A 20175-nucleotide genomic window follows, 5' to 3' on the forward strand; every position below is an offset into this window, starting at 1 on the left:
GGTCCATCAGCGAGAAGGGAAGGTAAAGAGAGAGCAGCGGAGCGAAGACGACGTTGGAGGTAAATTCTGCGTGCTCGTTGATAAAGTGGGCAGTCTAACATAATGTGGCTGACCGATAATGGAACCTGACAAATCTCAGAGGAGCAGGGCGCCTCTCCACGAGATATCCATGAGTAAGACGAGTATGGCCAATGCGGAGACGGGAGAGAGTAGTCTCCCAACCTCGGCACTGGTGACAAGAAGACGGCCAGTAACCTATACTCGGTTTAATAGATTGAAGTTTGTTACCGAGTAAAGTAGACCAACGTTGTTGCCAACGGGTGTGAAGGTGGGTAGCTATTGCAGCAAAATAGTCCGTAAATGGAACACCTCTATATGAAACTGGTAGGTCATGTACTGCTGACTGCGCAGCAGTGTCTGCCTGTTCATTGCCCTGTACGTCAACATGACCAGGGACCCAACAAAAAACAATATCTTATGCTTGGTAGAGATGCGGCATAGCCAAAGTTGGATACGGAGGACTAAGGGGTGAGGTGTATCAAATTTCTGTACAGCCTGTGAAGCACTAAGGGAGTCTGAGACAACCACAAATGATGACAGGCATAGATGCAATATGGTTAAGTGCTGCAAGAATGGCATACAATTCAGCAGTAAAGATACTAGCCGAAGATAGTAAATGCCCTCGTACGACGCTGTCCAGAAACACTGCTGCGAATCCTACGCTGTCAGAAGACTTAGAGCCATCTGTGTACACTGCAATGGCATGAGAATGAGAGTGGAAGTGGTCAAGAATAAGAGAGCGGGAAGCTACTGTAGATAGTTGGGCTTTCGAGCAAGGGAGTGAGAAAGAACAGACTCGAACAGCTGGAACTTCCCAGGGGGGTAGGGAAAAGTGAGATGCTACATGAACATAGAAAGGTGGAAATTGAAGAGAAGACAAGAGCGAATGTAGGCGAAGAGAGAAGGGACGGAGCAAACAGGGGCGGCGAACAAATAAAGAATGTCTACTAATATCGGTGACCATTCTATAAATGGAAGGATTGCAGAGATCATGAGAGCGTACATAGTAGCGAAGGCAATGGGCATCATGGCGATCGGATAAGGATGGAACATTCGCTTCTGCATAGAGGCTCTCAACAGGGGAAGAGCGAAAAGCACCAAGGCATAAACGTAATCCTTGGTGATGAATAGGGTTGAGGCTAGATAGAGTAGCGGGAGAGGCAGCTGAATAGATCTGGTCACCATAGTCAAGTTTCGATAAAATGAGGGTGGAATGTAGGCGAAGGAGAGCTTGAGGATCAGCTCCCCATGAAAGATGAGCAAAGGTTTTAAGAAGGTTCAGCCGGCTGTGACAAGTTGTCTTCAGAGAGGTAATGTGAGGTTTCCAGGATAACCTACGGTCAAAGAGGAGGCCTAGAAACCTGACTGTATTAAGTTCAGGGATACGGGTGCCATAGAGGTATAAAGGATGATCGGAGATGACAGAGCGTCTAGTGAAAGTAATTTGGTGAGTTTTGGTACTGGAAAATTTAAACCCATGTGTGGTGGCCCAATTGGAAACACGGTCGACCTCACGCTGGAGAGAAACTGTAATGAGGCGACAGTCAGCGCCTGCACAGGCAATAGCGAAGTCATCAACATAGAGTAATGACCAAATATTGGATGGAAGACTAGAGGCCAAATCATTTATAGCAAGGAGAAAAAGTTTTGTGCTCAGAACACATCCCTGGGGGACACCTTCAGCTTGGATAAAGTCCGGGGAGAGCACATTATTAACCCGAACACGGAAATGTATGTCAGTTAAAAAGTTCTTAAGGAAGGATGGTAGATTGCCTCGAAGGCCTAAGGAGTGGGCTTGGGCCAAAATATTATACCTCCAAGTTGTGTCATATGCCTTCTCAAGGTCAAAAAATATGGCAATAACTGAGTGGTTATTCGCAAAGGCATTACGGACATACGTATCCAAGCGTAGTAAGGGGTCTATGGTAGAACGGCCCTTACGAAAGCCATATTGACGAGTGGAGAGACTGTTGTCTCTAAATACCACACTAAACGTCTGTTTACCAGGCGTTCCATCACTTTGCAAACTGCACTGGGACGATAGTGGGAGGCTTCATGTCCCGTAGTACCCGGTTTGCGGAAAGGGAGAACAATGGCAGATTTCCACAGCTGTGGAAGAACTCCTTGTGACCAAATAAGATTGAAAAGGCGTAATAGGACTGCAAGGGCTGACTGATGTAAATGTTGTAGCATACGAATATGAATGTCGTTGGGCCCAGCTGCCGATGATTGGCAAGCTGAGTGTGTTGCCTCCAGTTCCTGAGAGAAGAAAAGTCCAAGGTTTGCTAACTCTCTGGCACTTTGAGGAAAGAAACGAAGGGCATAGATGGAGCCCCTGAGAAATACGGACCAGAGAATTGTCAATTTCATTGGCAACATCTAGTGGGTTTGCTATATCAACACCGGCAACCCGCAGAACAGGAGCCGGGTCAGGAGAATATTTACCACTCAGTTTTTGTACTTTTTTCCAGACTGCACTCAGAGGAAGCAGAGGTGATGATGGAGACAATCTCGCCAGCAAGTGCGTTTAGTGTCATGGATGACACGGCGAGCGATTGCACGCTTCTGCTTAAAATCAAGAAGTCTCTGTGGTTCTATTGTACAGGTACCTGCCCCACGCAAGGCGTTTCAAACGTACTGCATGAGCACAAGCAGGAGACCACCAAGGCATGCATTTCTGAGAATGCCTGCCCGAAGTTTGGGGTAGAGAATGAGAAGTTGCGGTTAAAACGGAGGACGAGAAGAGGTGTAAAAGCTCATCAATGGAGGACAAAGGAGGAACCTCACTAAAAACAGTTAGTTGTGAGTAAAGGTTCCAATTTGCCTGATCAAATTGCCAGCGTGGGTTACGAAGAGGTGGTGAATATGAAGGGGAAGTAAGAATGATTGGGAAATGATCGCTGTCATGTAAATCTGGGAGAACAGACCAGGTGAAGTCTAATGCGGCGGAGGAAGAGCAGACTGAGAGATCGATGCAAGAGAGAGTACGAGTCCGAGGATCAAAATGGGTGCGAGTACCTGTATTTAAAACATGGAGGGGGTGGGTAGCAAGAAAAGCCTCTAACTGAATGCCACGGGAATCAGAGTGAGACCCCCCCCCCCAGAGGAAATGATGGGCATTAAAATCGCCAAGTAACAGAAGTGGTGGCGGTAATGATGAAACAAGAAAGGCAATATCCAGGATAGATAATGCCCGAGAAGGAGAGAGATACAAAGAACAGTGTATACCACCTATGCAAGTGGATACGGGCTGCTGTGTAATGCAGCGAAGTACGAACAAATGGCTGATGGTACGTAATATCAGTGCGTAGAAGAAGGGCACTTTCATTAAAGGTCCCATCAGGAAAAGGATCTGAAGAATACAATAAATTATAGCCCGAGATGGGATAGATAATGGCAGAGTGTATTATTATTATAATCAAAAAAGAAGCGCTAAGCCACAAGGGCTATACAGCGCTGCAGGGTAGGGAAGGAAGCAAGGGAATTGGATGGCAGAAGGGAGGGGGGATGATCAGCAGGTTACAGAAAACAGCGGGGCAGGGGATAGTACGGGGGTAGAGGGTAGCAAGAGATTGAAGTAGAAAGGGCTGAAAGTATCAGAATTTGTGAAGTAAGTCAGTCGTTGTCAAAAAGTCAATGAGAGAGTCCGGATGAAAGGTGGGTCCATCAGCAAGAAGGGAAGGTAAAGAGAGAGCAGCGGGGCGAAGACGACGACAGAGGTAAATTCTGCGTGCTCGTTGATAAAGTGGGCAGTCCAACAGAATGTGGCTGACTGATAATGGAGCTTGGCAATTCTCACAGAGAGGAGCAAGACGCCTCTCCATGAGATATCCATGAGTAAGACGAGTATGGCCAATGCGAAGACGGGAGAGAGTAGTCTCCCAACCTCGACACTGGTGATAAGAAGACGACCAGTAACCTATACTCGGTTTAATAGACTGAAGTTTGTTGCCGAGCATAGTAGACCAACGTTATTGCCAACGGGTGTGAAGGTGGGAAGATATTACAGCAAAATAGTCCGTACATGGAATACCTCTATAAGAAACTGGTAGGTCATGTACTGCTGACCGCGCAGCAGTGTCTGCCTGTTCATTGCCCTGTACGTCAACATGACCAGGGACCCAACAAAAAACAATATCTTTATGCTTGGTAAAGATGCGGCGTAGCCAAAGTTGGATACGGAGGACTAAGGGGTGAGGTGTATCAAATTTTTGTATAGCCTGTAAAGCACTAAGGGAGTCTGAGACAACCACAAATGATGACACAGGCATAGATGCAATACGGATAAGTGCTGTAAGGATGGCATATAATTCAGCAGTAAAAATACTAGCCGAAGATAGTAAATGCCCTTGTACGACGCTGTCCGGAAACACTGCTGCGAATCCTACGCCGTCAGAAGACTTAGAGCCATCTGTGTACACAGCAAATGCATGAGAATGAGAGTGAAAGTGGTCAAGAAAAAGAGAGCGGGAAGCGACCGTAGACAGTTGGGCTTTCGAGCAAGGGAGGGAGAAAGAACAGACTCGAACAGCTGGAACTTCCCAGGGGGGTAGGGAAAAGTGAGATGCTACATGTACATAGAAAGGTGGTAGTTGAAGAGAAGACAAGAGCGAATGAAGGCGAAGAGAGAAGGGACGGAGTAAGCAGGGGCGGCGAACAAATAAAGAATGTCTACTAATATCAGTGACCATTCTATAAATGGAAGGATTGCGGAGATCATGAGAGCGTACATAGTAGCGCAGGCAATGGGCATCACAGCGATCAGATAAGGATGGAACGTTCGCTTCTGCATAGAGGCTTTCGACAGGGGAAGAGCGAAAAGCACCAAGGCATAAACGTAATCCTTGGTGATGAATGGGGTTAAGGCTAGAGAGAGTAGCAGGAGATGCCGCTGAATAGATCTGGTCACCATAATCAAGTTTCGATAAAATAAGGGTGGAATGTAGGTGAAGGAGGGTTCGACGATCAGCTCCCCACGAAAGATGAGCAAGGGTTTTAAGAAGGTTCAGCCGGCTGTGACAAGTTGCCTTCAGAGAGGTAATGTGAGGTTTCCAGGATAACCTACGATCAAAGAGGAGGCCCAGAAACTTGACTGTATCACAAAGGATGATCGGAGATGACAGAGCGTCTAGTGAAAGTGATTTGGTGGGTTTTAGTGCTGGAAAATTTAAACCCATGTGTGGTGGCCCAATTGGAAACACGGTCGACTGCATGTTGGAGAGAAACTGTAAGGAGGTGACAGTCAGCGCCTGCACAGGCAATAGCGAAGTCATCAACATAGAGTGATGACCAAATATTTGATGGAAGACTCGAGGCCAAATCATTAATAGCAAGGAGAAAAAGTGTTGTGCTCAGAACACATCCCTGGGGGACACCTTCAGCTTGGATAAAGTCCGGGGAGAGCACATTATTAACCCGAACACGGAAATGCCTGTCAGTTAAAAAGTTCTTAAGGAAGGATGGTAGATTGCCTCGAAGGCCTAAGGAGTGGGTTTGGGCTAAAATATTATACCTCCAAGTTGTGTCATATGCCTTCTCAAGGTCAAAAAATATGGCAATAACTGAGTGGTTATTCGCAAAGGCATTACGAACATACGTATCCAAGCGCAGTAAGGGGTCTATGGTAGAACGTCCCTTACGAAAGCCATATTGACGAGTGGAGAGACTGTTGTGTGTCTCTAAATACCACATTAAACGTCTATTTACTAGACGTTCCATTACTTTGCAAACTGCACTGGTAAGAGCAATGGGACGATAGTGGGAGGTTTCATGTCCCGTAGTGCCTGGTTTGCGGAAAGGGAGAACAATGGCGGATTTCCACAGCTGTGGAAGAACTCCTTGTGACCAAATAAGATTGTAAAGGCGTAATAGGACTGCAAGGGCTGACCGATGTAAATGTTGTAGCATACGAATATGAATGTCGTCGGGCCCAGCTGCCGATGATCGACAAGCTGAGAGTGTTGCCTCCAGTTCTTGAAGTGTAAAAGGCACATTATACTGTTCTTCTCTGAGAGAAGAAAAGTCCAAGGGTGCTAACTCTCTGGCAGACTTTGAGGAAAGAAATGAGGGGCATAGATGGAGTCCCTGAGAAATACGGACCAGATGATTGCCAATTTCATTGGCAACATCTAGTGGGTTTGCTATATCAACACCGGCAACCCGCAGAACAGGAGCCGGGTCAGGAGAATATTTACCACTCAGTTTTCGTACTTTTTTCCAGACTGCACTCATAGAGGAAGCAGAGGTGATGGTGGAGACAATCTCGCCAGCAAGTGCGTTTAGCGTCACGGATGACACGGCGAGCGATCGCACGCTTCTGTTTAAAATCAAGGAGTCGCTCTGTGGTTCTATTGTACCGGTACCTGCCCCATGCAGCGCGTTTCAAACGTACTGCACGAGCACAAGCAGGAGACCACCAAGGCACGCATTTCTGAGAATGCCTGCCCGAAGTTTGGGGTATAGAATGAGAAGCTGCGGTGAAAACGGAGGACGAGAAGAGGTGTAAAAGCTCATCGATGGAGGACGAAGAAGGAACCTCTTTAAAAACAGTTAGGTGTGAGTAAAGGTTCCAATTTGCCCGATTAAATTGCCAGCGTGGGGTGCGAAGAGGTGGCGAATATGAAGGGGAAGTAAGAATGATTGGGAAATGATCACTGTCATGTAAGTCCGGGAGAACAGACCAAGTGAAGTCTAATGCGGCGGAGGAAGAGCAGATTGAGAGATCGATGCAAGAGAGAGTATGAGTCCGAGGATCAAAATGGGTGTGAGTACCTGTATTTAAAACATGGAGGGGGTGGGTGGCAAGAAAAGCCTCTAACTGAATTCCACGGGAATCACAGTGAGACCCCCCCCAGAGGAAATGGTGGGCATTAAAATCACCAAGTAACAGAATCGGTGGCGGTAATGACGAAACAAGGAAGGCAAAATCCGGAATAGATAATGCCCGAGAAGGAGAGAGATATAAAGAACAGAGCGTATACCACCTATGTAAGTGGATACGGGCTGCTGTGTAATGCAGCGAAGTATGAACAAATAGCTGATGGTACGGAATATCAGTGCGGAGAAGAAGGGCACTTTCATTAAAGGTCCCATCAGGAAAAGGATCTGAAGAATACAATAAATTATAGCCTGAGATGTGAGAAATAACAGCAGAGTGTAATTTTGGTTCCTGTAAGCAAACACCAACAGGGGCAAACTGGGAGAGTAACATCTGAAGCTCACCCCGATTACCCCTGAGGCCGCGTATATTCCACTGTAAATAGGCCATGATTGGCAATGATAAAGATACTTGAAATCCGCAGGTAAGGGTTCCTACGGACTAGAAGGGTTAGAAAAGTCCACATGCGGAGGCAGTGGAAAATGTTCAAGCAGCGAAGGAACGGTGCGCTGTGAAGAAAGGAGTTGCGCAGATGGAGCAGAGGAGAGAGAAAGAGCGGAAGGTGGATCAGTGTCCATTGATGGTTTGGTCTCTGCAATATATTCAGAGATTGCTTCAAGTGTTTCGGAATTCAGAGATGTCGTATGGGAGACAATATTGGGAATGGTAGGGGGAGGATGAGTAAAGATTGGAACTGTATTGGACTGTACCAAGGTAGGGGGGGGCGAAAGGGTGGAGGGAACTGGAGAAGCATGGCAGGGGACAGAGGAGGCAGGAACCTGGGAGGTGGCAGAAGAGGAAGAAACTTGGGAGGGAACAGGGGAGGAAGGTACATTACGAGGAGGAGGGTGAACCTCTGCACTTGTAACTGAGCCAGTGAGAGGGGAAGAACTAGGGACAGAGACAGGGAGGGTAAAATGAGGAGGTGGAAGATGGGTAGGAGGTGTTACCGGACCTTTTTTTGACTTTTGAGAAGTAGAGGGACGATTGGGAGGAGGTGTCGTACGAGGTCTCGTCGATACCGAGGCTTGTGAGAGAGAACTCGAAGAAGCGAGATTAGACTGAGGCGTTGAAGTAGGGACGTCTGAGCCGAGGACAGCAAAAGGATTAGATACAGGAGTGATTATGGGAGAGGTAACCACAGAGGTGGGTGTAGAAGATGGGATACCAGAAGTGGGGGGACGTTTTGAAACACGGGAATAAGAAACACGTGGGAGTCTCCCTTGGAGGCGGAGATGAGAAACTGCCATGGCATAAGGGAGACCTTCTGTCTCTTTGAGGTAACGGATTTCCCGCTCGTTTAAATAGACCTGACAACGGCGAGAGTACGAAGGGTGAGCCTCATGACAGTTAAGGCAAGAGGGAGATCGATTGCAAGACGTATTAGAATGGTCATCGGCACCACAGACTGGGCATTCGGCGATAGATCTGCAATATTTCGCTGGATGGCCAAATCGCCAGCAATTTCTACACTGTTGTGGTGTAGGGATCACCTTTCGAACTTGTAACCGGTGTCCTGCTATATAAACTGAGGATGGGAGTTCTCGGCTGTCAAAAGTTAAACGAGCCACATTGCTAGGGTATCGTCTCCGCCCACGGGCAGGAAGAACGTAAGTGTCTACCTTGAGGATTGGGAGATCTTGGAGTTCCAGCTGTTCTAGAATGTCAGTGCCACATGTCTGGAAATTTCGTTGAACTATGGTATGGGGCAGAATGACGGTACCACTACAAGAATTGAGGGAATGATGTTTTTCAAGAGTGACAGGAACAGTATCGATATGGGAAAGACGAGAGAGCTCATGAGCCTGGGTAGCATTCTGTACGGTAATGATGCGCGTACCGCTCTTAAGAGCATGAAAAGAAATATCTTTACCAACATGGCATAGGAGTGCCTTGCCAATACTATGGTCAGAAAGATAGGCAGTAGAGGAAGTTGGTCGTAAAGTGAAGAATTTAGTCCACTGTTCAGTCTGAAACTGAGCGTGGAAAGGTAGTGAAGGACGTGTCGATCGTTTCTGAGAAGAACGAGAAGGTGGAGAAGTATCATCAGCAGGTAATTGTCGTTGGCGTTTAGGCGTGGGACCAGAGTTGGTCCGACGTGGAACGGGTCGGCGATTTGAAAATTGCTGCACCGTAGAGGGAGAGGCCGGAAGCATAGTCAGAGGAGAGCGAAGGTCCGATAAATCGAAAGAGTCAGTCGAGGCCTCAGTACCTGAAGCGGGTGAGGAAACAGCACCGGCAATAGGTACAGAGGCATGAGGAATGTCTGAAGAGTGGTCCAAAGACGAGGCGGGGTCAGAACGGGGTGCGGTATCAAGAAGGGGCCCGGGGGTACCAGGTTCATGGACTAGGGCTGCCATGGTTAGGTTACTTCTTTCTTTTTGTTTTTAAGAAAAAAAAAAGAAAGAAAAGAAAATAAAAATAAAAAAAAGAAAAAAAAAGGGGGGACCGGGGAGGGATAGGTCCTAGGAGGAATGTAAGGGCCAGAAATCTCCCTCCGCGCCCAAGAGGACCTCAGCACCGCAAGTAGCGCAGATGCAGCATGGAACCCGTGCCATACCCTACCCATCATGCTAGTAAACTAACAATCCGGGATAGCAACCTCACATCTGCCGAGCTACCTCGGTGGACAAAAGAGAGGGCGGCCGGATATCCGCCACAAAGCATACCTCCTTCGGCCACCACCCCCAGAATCCGAAAGGTGGCTTCCAGAGATACACTCGTCGCCCGAAAGACACCCAAAACTACTCCGGGATACCGGAGAGGGATCGGTACATCCCCAGGCGATCCAGATTCCACGGCAAACTACGCCACCGCTAAGAACCTCAACGGAATGGGATGGACCCCAGTATCCTTTCCTCTACCTAGGAACTAGCGCGCCTGTGGGAGAAATCCCAAAGGACAAAAAGAGGAAGGGCAAAAGGGAGGGGTGGGGAGGGGGAGGAGGAAAGGAAAAAGGGGAGGATGGGATAGGGGAGGGGAGATTGGGGGGTAATTAGGTTCGGTCTGAGGAAGAAGACCGATAGGTCTAATTCCTCAGACCAAGAGCCTCTTCACCACGCCAAGGAGCCCCCCTTGAAGAGGCGGCAGAGTGTAATTTTGGTTCCTGTAAGCAAACACCAACAGGGGAAAACTGGGAGAGCAACATCTGAAGCTCACCCCAATTACCCGAGGCCACAAATATTCCACTGTAAATAGGCCATGATTGGCAACGATAAAGATACCTGAAATCCACAGGTAAGGGTACCTACGGACTAGAAGGGTTAGAAAAGTCCACATGCGGTGGCAAAGGAAAACGTTCAAGTAGCGAAGGAACGGTGCGTTGTGAAGAAAGGAGTTGCGCAGATGGAGAAGAGGAAAGAGAAGGAACAGAGGGTGGATCAGTGTCCATTGATGGTTTGGTCTCTGCAATATATTCAGAGATTGCTTCAAGTGTTTCGGAGTTCAGAGACGTCGTATGGGAGACAATATTGGAGATGGAGAGGAGTTTTGAGTAAAGATCGGAGCTGTAATGGACTGTACCAAGGTAAGGGGGGGGTGAAAGGGTGGAGGGAACTGGAGAAAAAGCGTGGAAGGGGACAGAAAAGGCAGAAACCTGGGAGGTGGCAGAAGAGGAAGAAACTTGGGAGGGGACAGGGGAGGAAGGCACAGTACGAGGAGGAGGATGAACCTCCACACTTGTAACGGAGCCAGTGAAAGGGGAAGACCTAGGTACAGAGACTGGGAAGGTAAAATGTGGAGGTGTACGAAGGGAAGGAGGGGTTAAAGGAGATTTGTTGGACCTCTGAGAAGAAGAGGGACGATTGGGAGGAGGCATCATACGAGGTCTTGTCGCTACCGGGGTTTGTGAGGGAGAACACGAAGAAGTGAGGACAGACTGAGGCGTTGAAGTAGGGATGTCTGAGCCCAGGACAGCAAAAGAATTAGATACAGGAGTGATTATGGGACTGGCAACCACAGAGGAGGCTGCAGAAGATGGGACCCCAGAAGTGGGGGGACGTTTTGAAACACGAGAATAAAACACGGGGTAGTCTCCCTTGGAGGCGGAGATGAGAAACTGCCATAGCATAAGGGAGACCTTCTGCCTCTTTGAGGCAACGAATTTCCCACTCATTTAAGTAGACCTGGCAACGGCGAGAGTATGAAGGGTGAGCCTCATGACAATTAAGGCAAGAGGGAGGTCAACTGCAAGATGTATTAGAATGGTCATCGGCACCACAGACTGGGCATTCGGCTATCGATCTGCAATATTTTGCTGGATGGCCAAATCGCCAGCAATTCCTACACTGTTGCGGTGTAGGGATCACCTTCTGAACTTGTAACCGATGTCCTGCTACATAAACAGAGGATGGGAGTTCACAGCTGTCAAAAGTTAAATGAGCCACATTGCAAGGGTATCGTCTTCGCCCGCGGGCGGGAAGAACATAAGTGTCTACCTTGAGAATTGGGAGATCTTGGAGTTCCAGCTGTTCGAGAATGTCATTGCCACATGTCTGGAAATTCTGTTGGACTATGGTATGGGGCAGAATAACAGGACCACTACAAGAATTGAGGGAATGATGTTTTTCGATAGTGATAGGAATAGTATCGATATGTGAAAAAGAAAGATCATGAGCTTGGGTATTATTATTATTATAATCAAGGGGGAAGCGCTAAACCCGGAGGATTATACAGCGCCTGGGGGGGGATGTGGAAGGCATTCAGGCTTAATTCGGGGAACTGGAGCACAGATCCAATTCCCTAAATCAAGAGCCCCTCACCAGCATCAAGGAACCTTCCTTGAGGGGATGAGCTTGGGTAGAATTCTGGACTGTGATGATGCACTTACCACTCTTAAGAGCATGAAAGGAAATATCTCTACCAACATGGCGTAGGAGCACTTTGCCAATACTATGGTCAGAAAGATAGGCAGTAGAAGAAGTCAGTCGTAAAGTAAAGAATTTAGTCCATTGTGTGGAGAGGGGGTGCATGACGTGTCGGTCTTTTCCGAGTAGAATGGGAAGGTAATGAGGTAACATGTCAGGAGATTGTCGTTGGCGTTTAGAAGTGGGACCAGAGTCGGTCCGACATGAGACGGGCTGGCGATTCGAAAATCGTCGCACCATAGAGGGAGAGGCCAGAAGCATAGTCAAAGGAGAGCGGAGGTCAGACAAATCAAAGGAGTCAGTGGAAGCCCCGGTACCTGAAGCGGGTGAGAAAACAGCACCAGCAAGAGGTACAGGGGCCTTAGGAGTGTCCAAAGAGTGGCCAAAAGACGAGGCGAGGTCAGAACAGGGTGTGGCAACAATAAGGGGCCCGGGGGTAGCGGGGTCATGAATTTGGGACTCCATGGTTAGGTTACTTCTTTCTTTTTGTTTTTAAGAAAAAAAGAAAGAAAAGAAAATAAAAAAAAAAGAATGAAAAAAGGGGGGACCAGAGAGGGATAGTTCCTAGGAGGAATGAAAGGGCCAGAAATCTCCCTCCGCGCCCAAGAGGACCTCAGCACCACAAGTAGCGCAGATGCAGCATGGAACCCGTGCCATACCCTACCCTTCATGCCAGTAAACCAGCAATCCAGGATAGCAACCTCACATCTGCCGAGCTACCTCGGTGGACAAAAGAGAGGGCAGCCAGATATCCGCCACAAAGCATACCTCCTTCGGCCACCACCCCCGGAATCCGAAAGGTGGATTCCAGAAATACACCTGTCGCCCGAAAGACACCCAAAGCCACCCTCCGGGATACCGGAGAGGGATCAGGACATCCCCAGGCGATCCAGATTCCACGGCAAACTACGCCACCGCCAAGAACCTCAACGGAATGGGATGGACCCTGGTACCCTTCCCCCTACCTATGAACTAGTGTGCCTGTGGGAAAAATCCTAAAGGGCAAAAAGAGGAAGGGCAAAAGGGAGGGGTGGGGAGGAGGAGGAAAGGAAAAAGGGGAGGATGGGGAGGATGGGATAGGGAAGGGGGGATTGGGGGGTAATTAGGTTCAGTCTGAGGAAGGAGACCAACAGGTCTAATTCCTCAGACCAAGAGCCTCTTCACCACGCCAAGGAGCCCCCCTTGAAGAGGAATCATAGAATTGACAAGGGGAAAAAGGCGATTGGTGCATTGAGGAGTCTGTGGAGACAAAGAACTTTGTCCATGGAAGCAAAGAGGGGAATGTATGAGAGTAAAGTTATACCAACGCTCTTGTATGGGTGCGAAGCATGGGTGGTGAATGTTGCAACAAGGAAAAGGCTGAAGGCAATGGAGATGTGTCTGAGGGCAATGTGTGTTGTGAATGTAATGCAGAGAATTTATAGTTTGGAAATTAGGAGGTGGTACGGGATTACCAAAACTATTATCCAGAGGGCCGAGGAAGGGTTGAGGTGGTTCGGAAATGTAGAGAGGATGGAACAAAATAGAATGACTGAGAATGTATAAATGTGTAGTGGAGGGAAGGTGGGGTAGAGGTCGGCCTAGGAAAGGTTGCAGGGAGAGGGTACAGGAGGTTTTGTGTGCGTGAGCATGTTAGATAGGAACGAATATTATTATTATTATAATCAAAAAGAAGCGCTAAGCCACAAGGGCTATACAGCGCTGCAGGGTAGGGAAGGAAGCAAGGGAATTGGATGGCAGAAGGGAGGGGGGATGATCAGCAGGTTACAGAAAACAGCGGGGCAGGGGATATAGGAACGAATAGACAAATGGTTTTTGGGACTTGACATGCTGTTGGAGTGTGAGCAGGGTAACATTTATGAAGGGATTTGGGGAACCCAGCAGGCCAGACTTGAGCCCTGGAGATTGGAAGTACAGTGCCTGCACTCTGAAGGAGGGGTGTTAATGTTGCAGTTTTATAACTGTATTGTAAGCATGCCTCTGGCATGACAGTGATGGAGTGAATGAGGGTGAAAGCTTTTCTTCTTTTGGGCCACCCTACCTTGGTGGGAAACGGCCGATGTGTTAAAATGTGAAGGTGACCTGCCATAGTGGGCAGTGTTTATGAACTGTTCTATCCCTTCCCTTATTATCATCATTGTAAATGCAATAAAAATACTGTATGATTAGATATTTTAGATTTCATAGTTGCACTTTACCAAAGGCACAATTCTTGTAAGAGATTCTGAGAAGAATATAAAGGATGGTAGATGAATTTGGGTGGGTATATAAAAGAAAATTTAAAATGAACTTACAAGAGCAAGTTAATGAAAGTATTATTATTATTATAATCAAGGGGGAAGCGCTAAACCCGGAGGATTATACAGCGCCTGGGGGGGGGATGTGGAAGGCATTCAGGCTTAATTCGGGGAACTGGAGCACAGATCCAATTCCCTAAATCAAGAGCCCCTCACCAACATCAAGGAACCTTCCTTGAGGGGTTAATGAAAGTAACAAGAATTACTAAGCAATGGAAGATTTGCTGTTAGATTAGAGGGAGGCATTATGAAAGGAATGTATTCAGATATTCGGTAGCGGACATGTCAGCAGACGAGTCTGTGAAAAATAAGGTGAACCATAGAATAGGCAAGAGAAACAAGTTACAGTAGGTGGTGTATTGAGGGATTTTATTTTCAGACCAAAAGTTGCTGAATTTATTGATATCATTATTATTATAATCAAGGGGGAAGCGCTAAACCCGGAGGATTATACAGCGCCTGGGGTTTGGGGGATGTGGAAGGCATTCAGGCTTAATTCGGGGAACTGGGAATTTATTGATAGCGCAGTTTTCAGAATGTACCCTCTACAAATCAGGAATCCCCACAATTTTTTTTTTTTTTGTCTGGTATGAGATCAGGGTTTGGGAAGGTGATCACTGGGACCCTTAACAGATGTAAATGCAGATAATTGTATTTATATGTTATATTCAGGATGATGTTTGACACTAAATTTTCTTGCCATTGATTACATGTAGCTTTATGAAAAGTTACATAGAGGCTCAGGTTCAGATCATTTTTAATAGTCCTAATGTATTTGTTCTTATGATTTTAATAAAATATATCTAAATTTTTTTCTAGTGTACTGTCTTGTTTTTCTCTCTCAGACATTGATTGATTATGTGGAGCAGTCCCTTGAAGCAAACAGTGACTCTTCTTGATGACCATTTCCTGGAAATACCCCAGCTTTCATTGCAGTCTCAAGTATATATGGGCTAAAGTTATGTTTTACCCTACCTTAGATGTATAGAATTGTAACAAGCACCATTTCCCCTCCTTTTCCCAACAGAGATTCCCTGATACCACTTATTAATCCATTCATGGATGGAGTGCTAAACTTATAAGTCATATACAACACCTGAGGAAGTAAATGGAAGGCAGTCAGGTTCAATCCAAGATAGATACAATTCCTTGGATCAAGAACTCATTGGAATCAAGATACCTTCCTTAAGGTTTCATATCACCGAGAGGCTCTTGAGCCAATTGGACCTAACCTCCATTAACTTAGCCTGAACCTGATTGCCTCCTATTACCCTAGGTTCTGTATGAGCCTTACAGGTGGTAATAAGCATCTTAACCCTTAAACTGTCCAAACGTAGATCTACGTTTACTCCCGTAGTGCTCCGAACGTAGCTCTACATTTTTTTATATGCTTTCATGTGGAGAAAATCATGGTCTGAGAGCTACGCGTGCAAACCTCGATCAACACTTGGACAGTTTAAGGGTTAATAAAATAATGGAGAAAAATTATGCTTTGTTATTTATATTTCAAATAATTTTTTTTTTTTCCTTTAACATACTGACAGTCTCCCACTGAAGTTTTATATATGTAATGGTGTTTAATAATGTGAAAATTAAGCTAAATAAAGTATATGCTAGATTGATATACGTATTATTATAATAAAAAAAGCGCTAAACCTAGAGTAATGTAAATACAGTATTTGAGTTTACAGTGGAACCTTGGTTTTTCGTGATTAATCCGTTCGAAAAAGTCTGACGAAAACAAACAATATTTCCCATAAAAAATGTAATTCCAATTAATACGTTCCAGACACCCAAAAATAAAAAAAATACATTTTATAGAGAATATAGTTTTACATACAATGAGAAATAAATATGACTAGTTAAATGTTCATTTACCCATTTCATATCACTTTTTACCTTTATTGAACACACTTGTTGGCGTATGGAAGACAGCGAGGAGAGGAGAGGTTATTGTTTGGAAAGGAAATCCCCATCCACAAGGAATTCAGGTATCAAGGCCCTATCCGGGGTTACTTCTTCGTCTTTTACTGACACTAGGACCAGCTCGAATCACTGGACCCCCGTCACACAAAAAGTCTGCCTTAAATGGGACAAGGTATTGTCATTGAATGTGTTGCAGACAGCTTGCAACAGCTTTGTTAGGGTGATATTTCTCCACAAAACTTTGCAGTACATTCCACTTTGCACACATCCTTAACCACTGAAGGCGGCACATTCTTCCCTCTCTTCCTCCTCCTCTGAAGCAATTTCTTCAGCTGCAGTCTGTTGCTCTTCCAGTTGAAGGTCCTGCAGCTCTTCAGTGGTTAGCTCTTCCCTGTGGTCATCCATCAACTCTTCCACATCCTGGCCACTCACATCCAACCCCATGGACTTTCCCTAAGACAATAGATTCCACAACAGGCATAGGGTCAAACCCTTCAAAATCCTTCGAGGACACATTCTGGCCACAATTTTCTCCAAGCAGAGTTCATTGTCCTGGAAGTCACTCCCTGCCAAGCCTTATCTATAAGGCTTATGCAATGGAGGATATTGAAATGATTCCTCCAGAACTCTTTTAGGGTCAATTCAGTGTCCAAGGTCACTTCAAAGCACCTTTTAAACAGTGCTTTGGAGTAGTGTTTTTTTTTTGAAGTTTGAAATGGCCTGCTGGTCCATGGGCTGGATGAGAGGAGTGGTATTAGGGGACAAAAACTTCATTGCGATGAAACTAAACTCCTCCAACAATTGGTCTTCCAACTGAGCAGGTGAAATGCCCATTACAAGGAGGCACTTAAGTGGTAATTTATTTTCCAGGAGGTATTTCTTCACACTCGGGCCAAACATTTCATTGACCCACTCAATGAAAATTTGCCTCGTGACCCATGCCTTAGTGTTAGCCTTCCACATCACACACAATTTACTCGACATTGTTTTTCTTGAACACTCAGGGATTTTCAGAGTGATACACCAGTTAAGGCTTCACTTTGAAATCCCCACTAGCGTTACCACAGAACTAAAGAGTTAGCCTATCCTTCATAGGTTTGTGTCCTGGCAGTGCCTTTTCCTCCTGCGTGATGTAGGTCCTCTGGCATTTTCTTCCAAAAGAGGCCTGTTTCGTCACAACTGAAAACTTGTTGGAGGAATCCTTCAGCCTCTACGTACTCCTTGAATTCATCAACAAATTCTTCGGCCTCACGTTCGTTTGAACTTGCAGCCTCACCATGCCTTACCACACTGTGTATGCCAGCTTGCTTCTTGAATTTGTTGAACCAGCCTCTGGCCTTAAATTCACTAACAGCAGCACTTGTTCCAGGCATTTTCTTTGTGAAATCCACATGCAACTGCCTTGCCTTTTCACAAATTATTGCCTCCAGAACACTATCTTCCACTAACAGTTTTCATTGATTCACACCAACAACAACTTCTCAACATCTTCAATTGTTTGCGATCTCTGTTTTGTTAGCACATTTACCCCTTTTGCAACATCAGCTTCCTTGATTTATTTTTTCTTCACCAGGATGGAACCGATTGTTGATGCTGACTTCCAGTACATCCTGGCGAGATCAGCCACGGGTACGCCACTTTCATACTTTGCTACAAGCTCTTTCTTGAATTCTAACGTGTTTCTCACCTTCTTTATCAAAGGGCTGGCACTCAAAACTTTCTTTGGCCCCATGGTGGCTTATTTATCAGTCTCACTGAATAAACAAGCACAAAAAACACTGGATTATTACGAAATGTTTTGAATGAATGCACGGGGTGATGCTCACTCGAGAAACAAAGGCAGACTGAGTCACGGACGCATGGGATGCTTTGTTTGGGTGTTCGATTCCAGGAAATGAGTGGCCAAGTCATGCGAGCAGGTGGACGAGTTTGGTATGGACCATTTTCAACTGTACGAAAACTGGGATAAAATTTCAATGAAAGGTTTTCAAAAACTGAATCGTACGAAAAATAGGGCATACAAAAATCGAGGTTTGACTGTATAGTCAATACCTTAATCATCTTTTCATAATTAGGAAATTATAATCATAACTTAGTGCTAAACCCATAAGGATCATATAACACTGCATGTAATTAGGAAAAACAATTGATACTAGAATCCACACCAATTTTATATATTTACAAAACATTATGCTAAAGCTATAATTTGGGGGGGAAGAGATTGCAGTAATTAAGTATACTCAAGTGTATAAACTTCCTTTTAACTCGCAGAAACTATAATTCACTCATGAATGAAGTATTAACATTGCTTTCTTCTTTTTGGCACCAGAGTAATAAAATTTTTAGAGGAAAACAACTTCATAGTGTGGTCAGTTAAAGTTTAGGCTATGTGATGATGCTAAAAGCTAAATGGGCTATGCCTTACCAACATCATGCAGCAATTAATATTTGGCAAGATTATTACATAGGTGTGATCATAAAACCTTACACTAATGTATAATATATATATTGTATTTACATATTTAAGCAGATTTTCCTACGTCAAAACACTTACTTGAATTGTATGTTATTAATTAATTTGAAAATACGTAGAGTATTCTCACTAATAAACTTAGTTTTACCTCCACGTTATGCATATTTTCCATTACAATTTTAAATCTTTGTAGGATGCTACTAAACTCAAGGAATCAAATAAATTTGGTTTATTCCTAGACTTTGACACTGAGCCTAAAGATTACCTATTACTTGCCATGTACATAGATATTTTTTAGTACTGTACCATATGCATTACCACAATATGTACTAATCAGTTGTAAAGTACTTCATCGTAATACCAATTGGATGAAAATTTAAAAGAACTCCCCCCCCAACCCTAACGTATACAGCAGAACTGTTACTCGTTTCTTTCTTCAATGACTGATCAAATAGAATTGGTTAAAGGAAAAACTTATCACAATAAATTTGACTTTAATAGTAACAAACATTAAATTTTAGTCTTAAACAATGTACATACTTAATGCAGATGGTTTGTTTTATTACTGTATAAACTAGAGACCCTGAATTGCAGCTAATTTATTTTTATTTAAATCAGGGGGATTCATATATTGGTGGGTAATGGGAGGCATTCAGATTATCCAACAAAGAACAGGATAAGTCCACTTCCTTGGATTGAGAATCCTCTCACCAATATCTACCCACCTCATCTGTTGGGGGGAGGGGAGCTACTACTAAGCCAAAATAAAAAATTAATTTATATGGGTTCCTTACTGTTTGTTAAGAAAAAAAATTATATCATAAATATTCTCTCTATTTGACTACTTAAAAGTCTGTAGGTACTATACAGATTTCGTTTAAATGTTCCTACCATGTTATGAAATACGTATACAGAAAACTCTTATTTGAAATTCTATTACAGTACAGAGTATTCAAAAGACACTTTTATATTTTCCTCAAACAACAATTCTGAATTGAAATCTGGAAAATACAGGATATAGAATTATTTCCAAACAAGAGAAAGCTATCAAATTTAGAATTTTCTCTGATTCCTGTGCATTCATTAATATGAGAGAGATTACTCTAGCCTTCAAAATACAATACACTGTACAAGGAATCCTTGCATTAGGCTGTTGCCTGCCAATGCACATGCTGGTGAAGGGTTCTTTATCAAAGGAACAAACTACCCTCTAACTCTACATATTCCCTACATCCCTATAAACTAACCCCATAAAGCACTAGTGTAACGAACTATTATGCAATGGATTTTGGATAAACCTGACAAATCTGGCCAGATAAAGACTCAGCTAGTCCAGTAGAAATATCAATACAGTGGGTCAACTTGCTGCATCACAGATGTCCATTTGTCATATCATTGATGGAGCTGACCAGGTACACTTCATCGCAAGTTTGTCTGGACTGGGCTGTGTCCAGGACCTGTTCATTTTCATTGTTCCTGGACAAGTGGGGCCAGTAGCTTAGCCTGTATGAGTTCGTTATTGTCTGTGTATTCATTCACATCATTTGGTCTCAAATTTTCCCTGGATATACAGTATTTATCATTACCTTAAAAATTATCTTGGACAGTGTTATTATCAGTGGCCTCTAAAACCAGTGACAGTGCCAAGAAGTGTGTAAATTTGAGTGCTAAGTAGAA

General features: G+C 44.8%; 1 protein-coding gene across 3 annotated transcripts in view; it reads left to right on the forward strand.

Moving 5' to 3' along the window:
• The window catches only part of LOC128694670 (exosome complex component RRP41), a 38981-nt gene extending 23262 nt beyond the window's left edge, over nucleotides 1–15719 (forward strand). For all 3 annotated transcript variants that reach the window (XM_053784883.2, XM_053784885.2, XM_053784884.2), the window contains exon 7: nucleotides 14945–15719. In XM_053784883.2, coding sequence (XP_053640858.1) covers nucleotides 14945–14998 — 54 coding nt within the window. In that variant the 3' untranslated portion in view covers nucleotides 14999–15719. The remainder of the gene's footprint in view (nucleotides 1–14944) is intronic.
• Nucleotides 15720–20175: the final 4456 nt, after the last annotated feature.

This window comes from Cherax quadricarinatus, chromosome 51 (assembly GCF_038502225.1).
Source record: "Cherax quadricarinatus isolate ZL_2023a chromosome 51, ASM3850222v1, whole genome shotgun sequence".
Lineage (NCBI taxonomy): Eukaryota > Metazoa > Arthropoda > Malacostraca > Decapoda > Parastacidae > Cherax > Cherax quadricarinatus.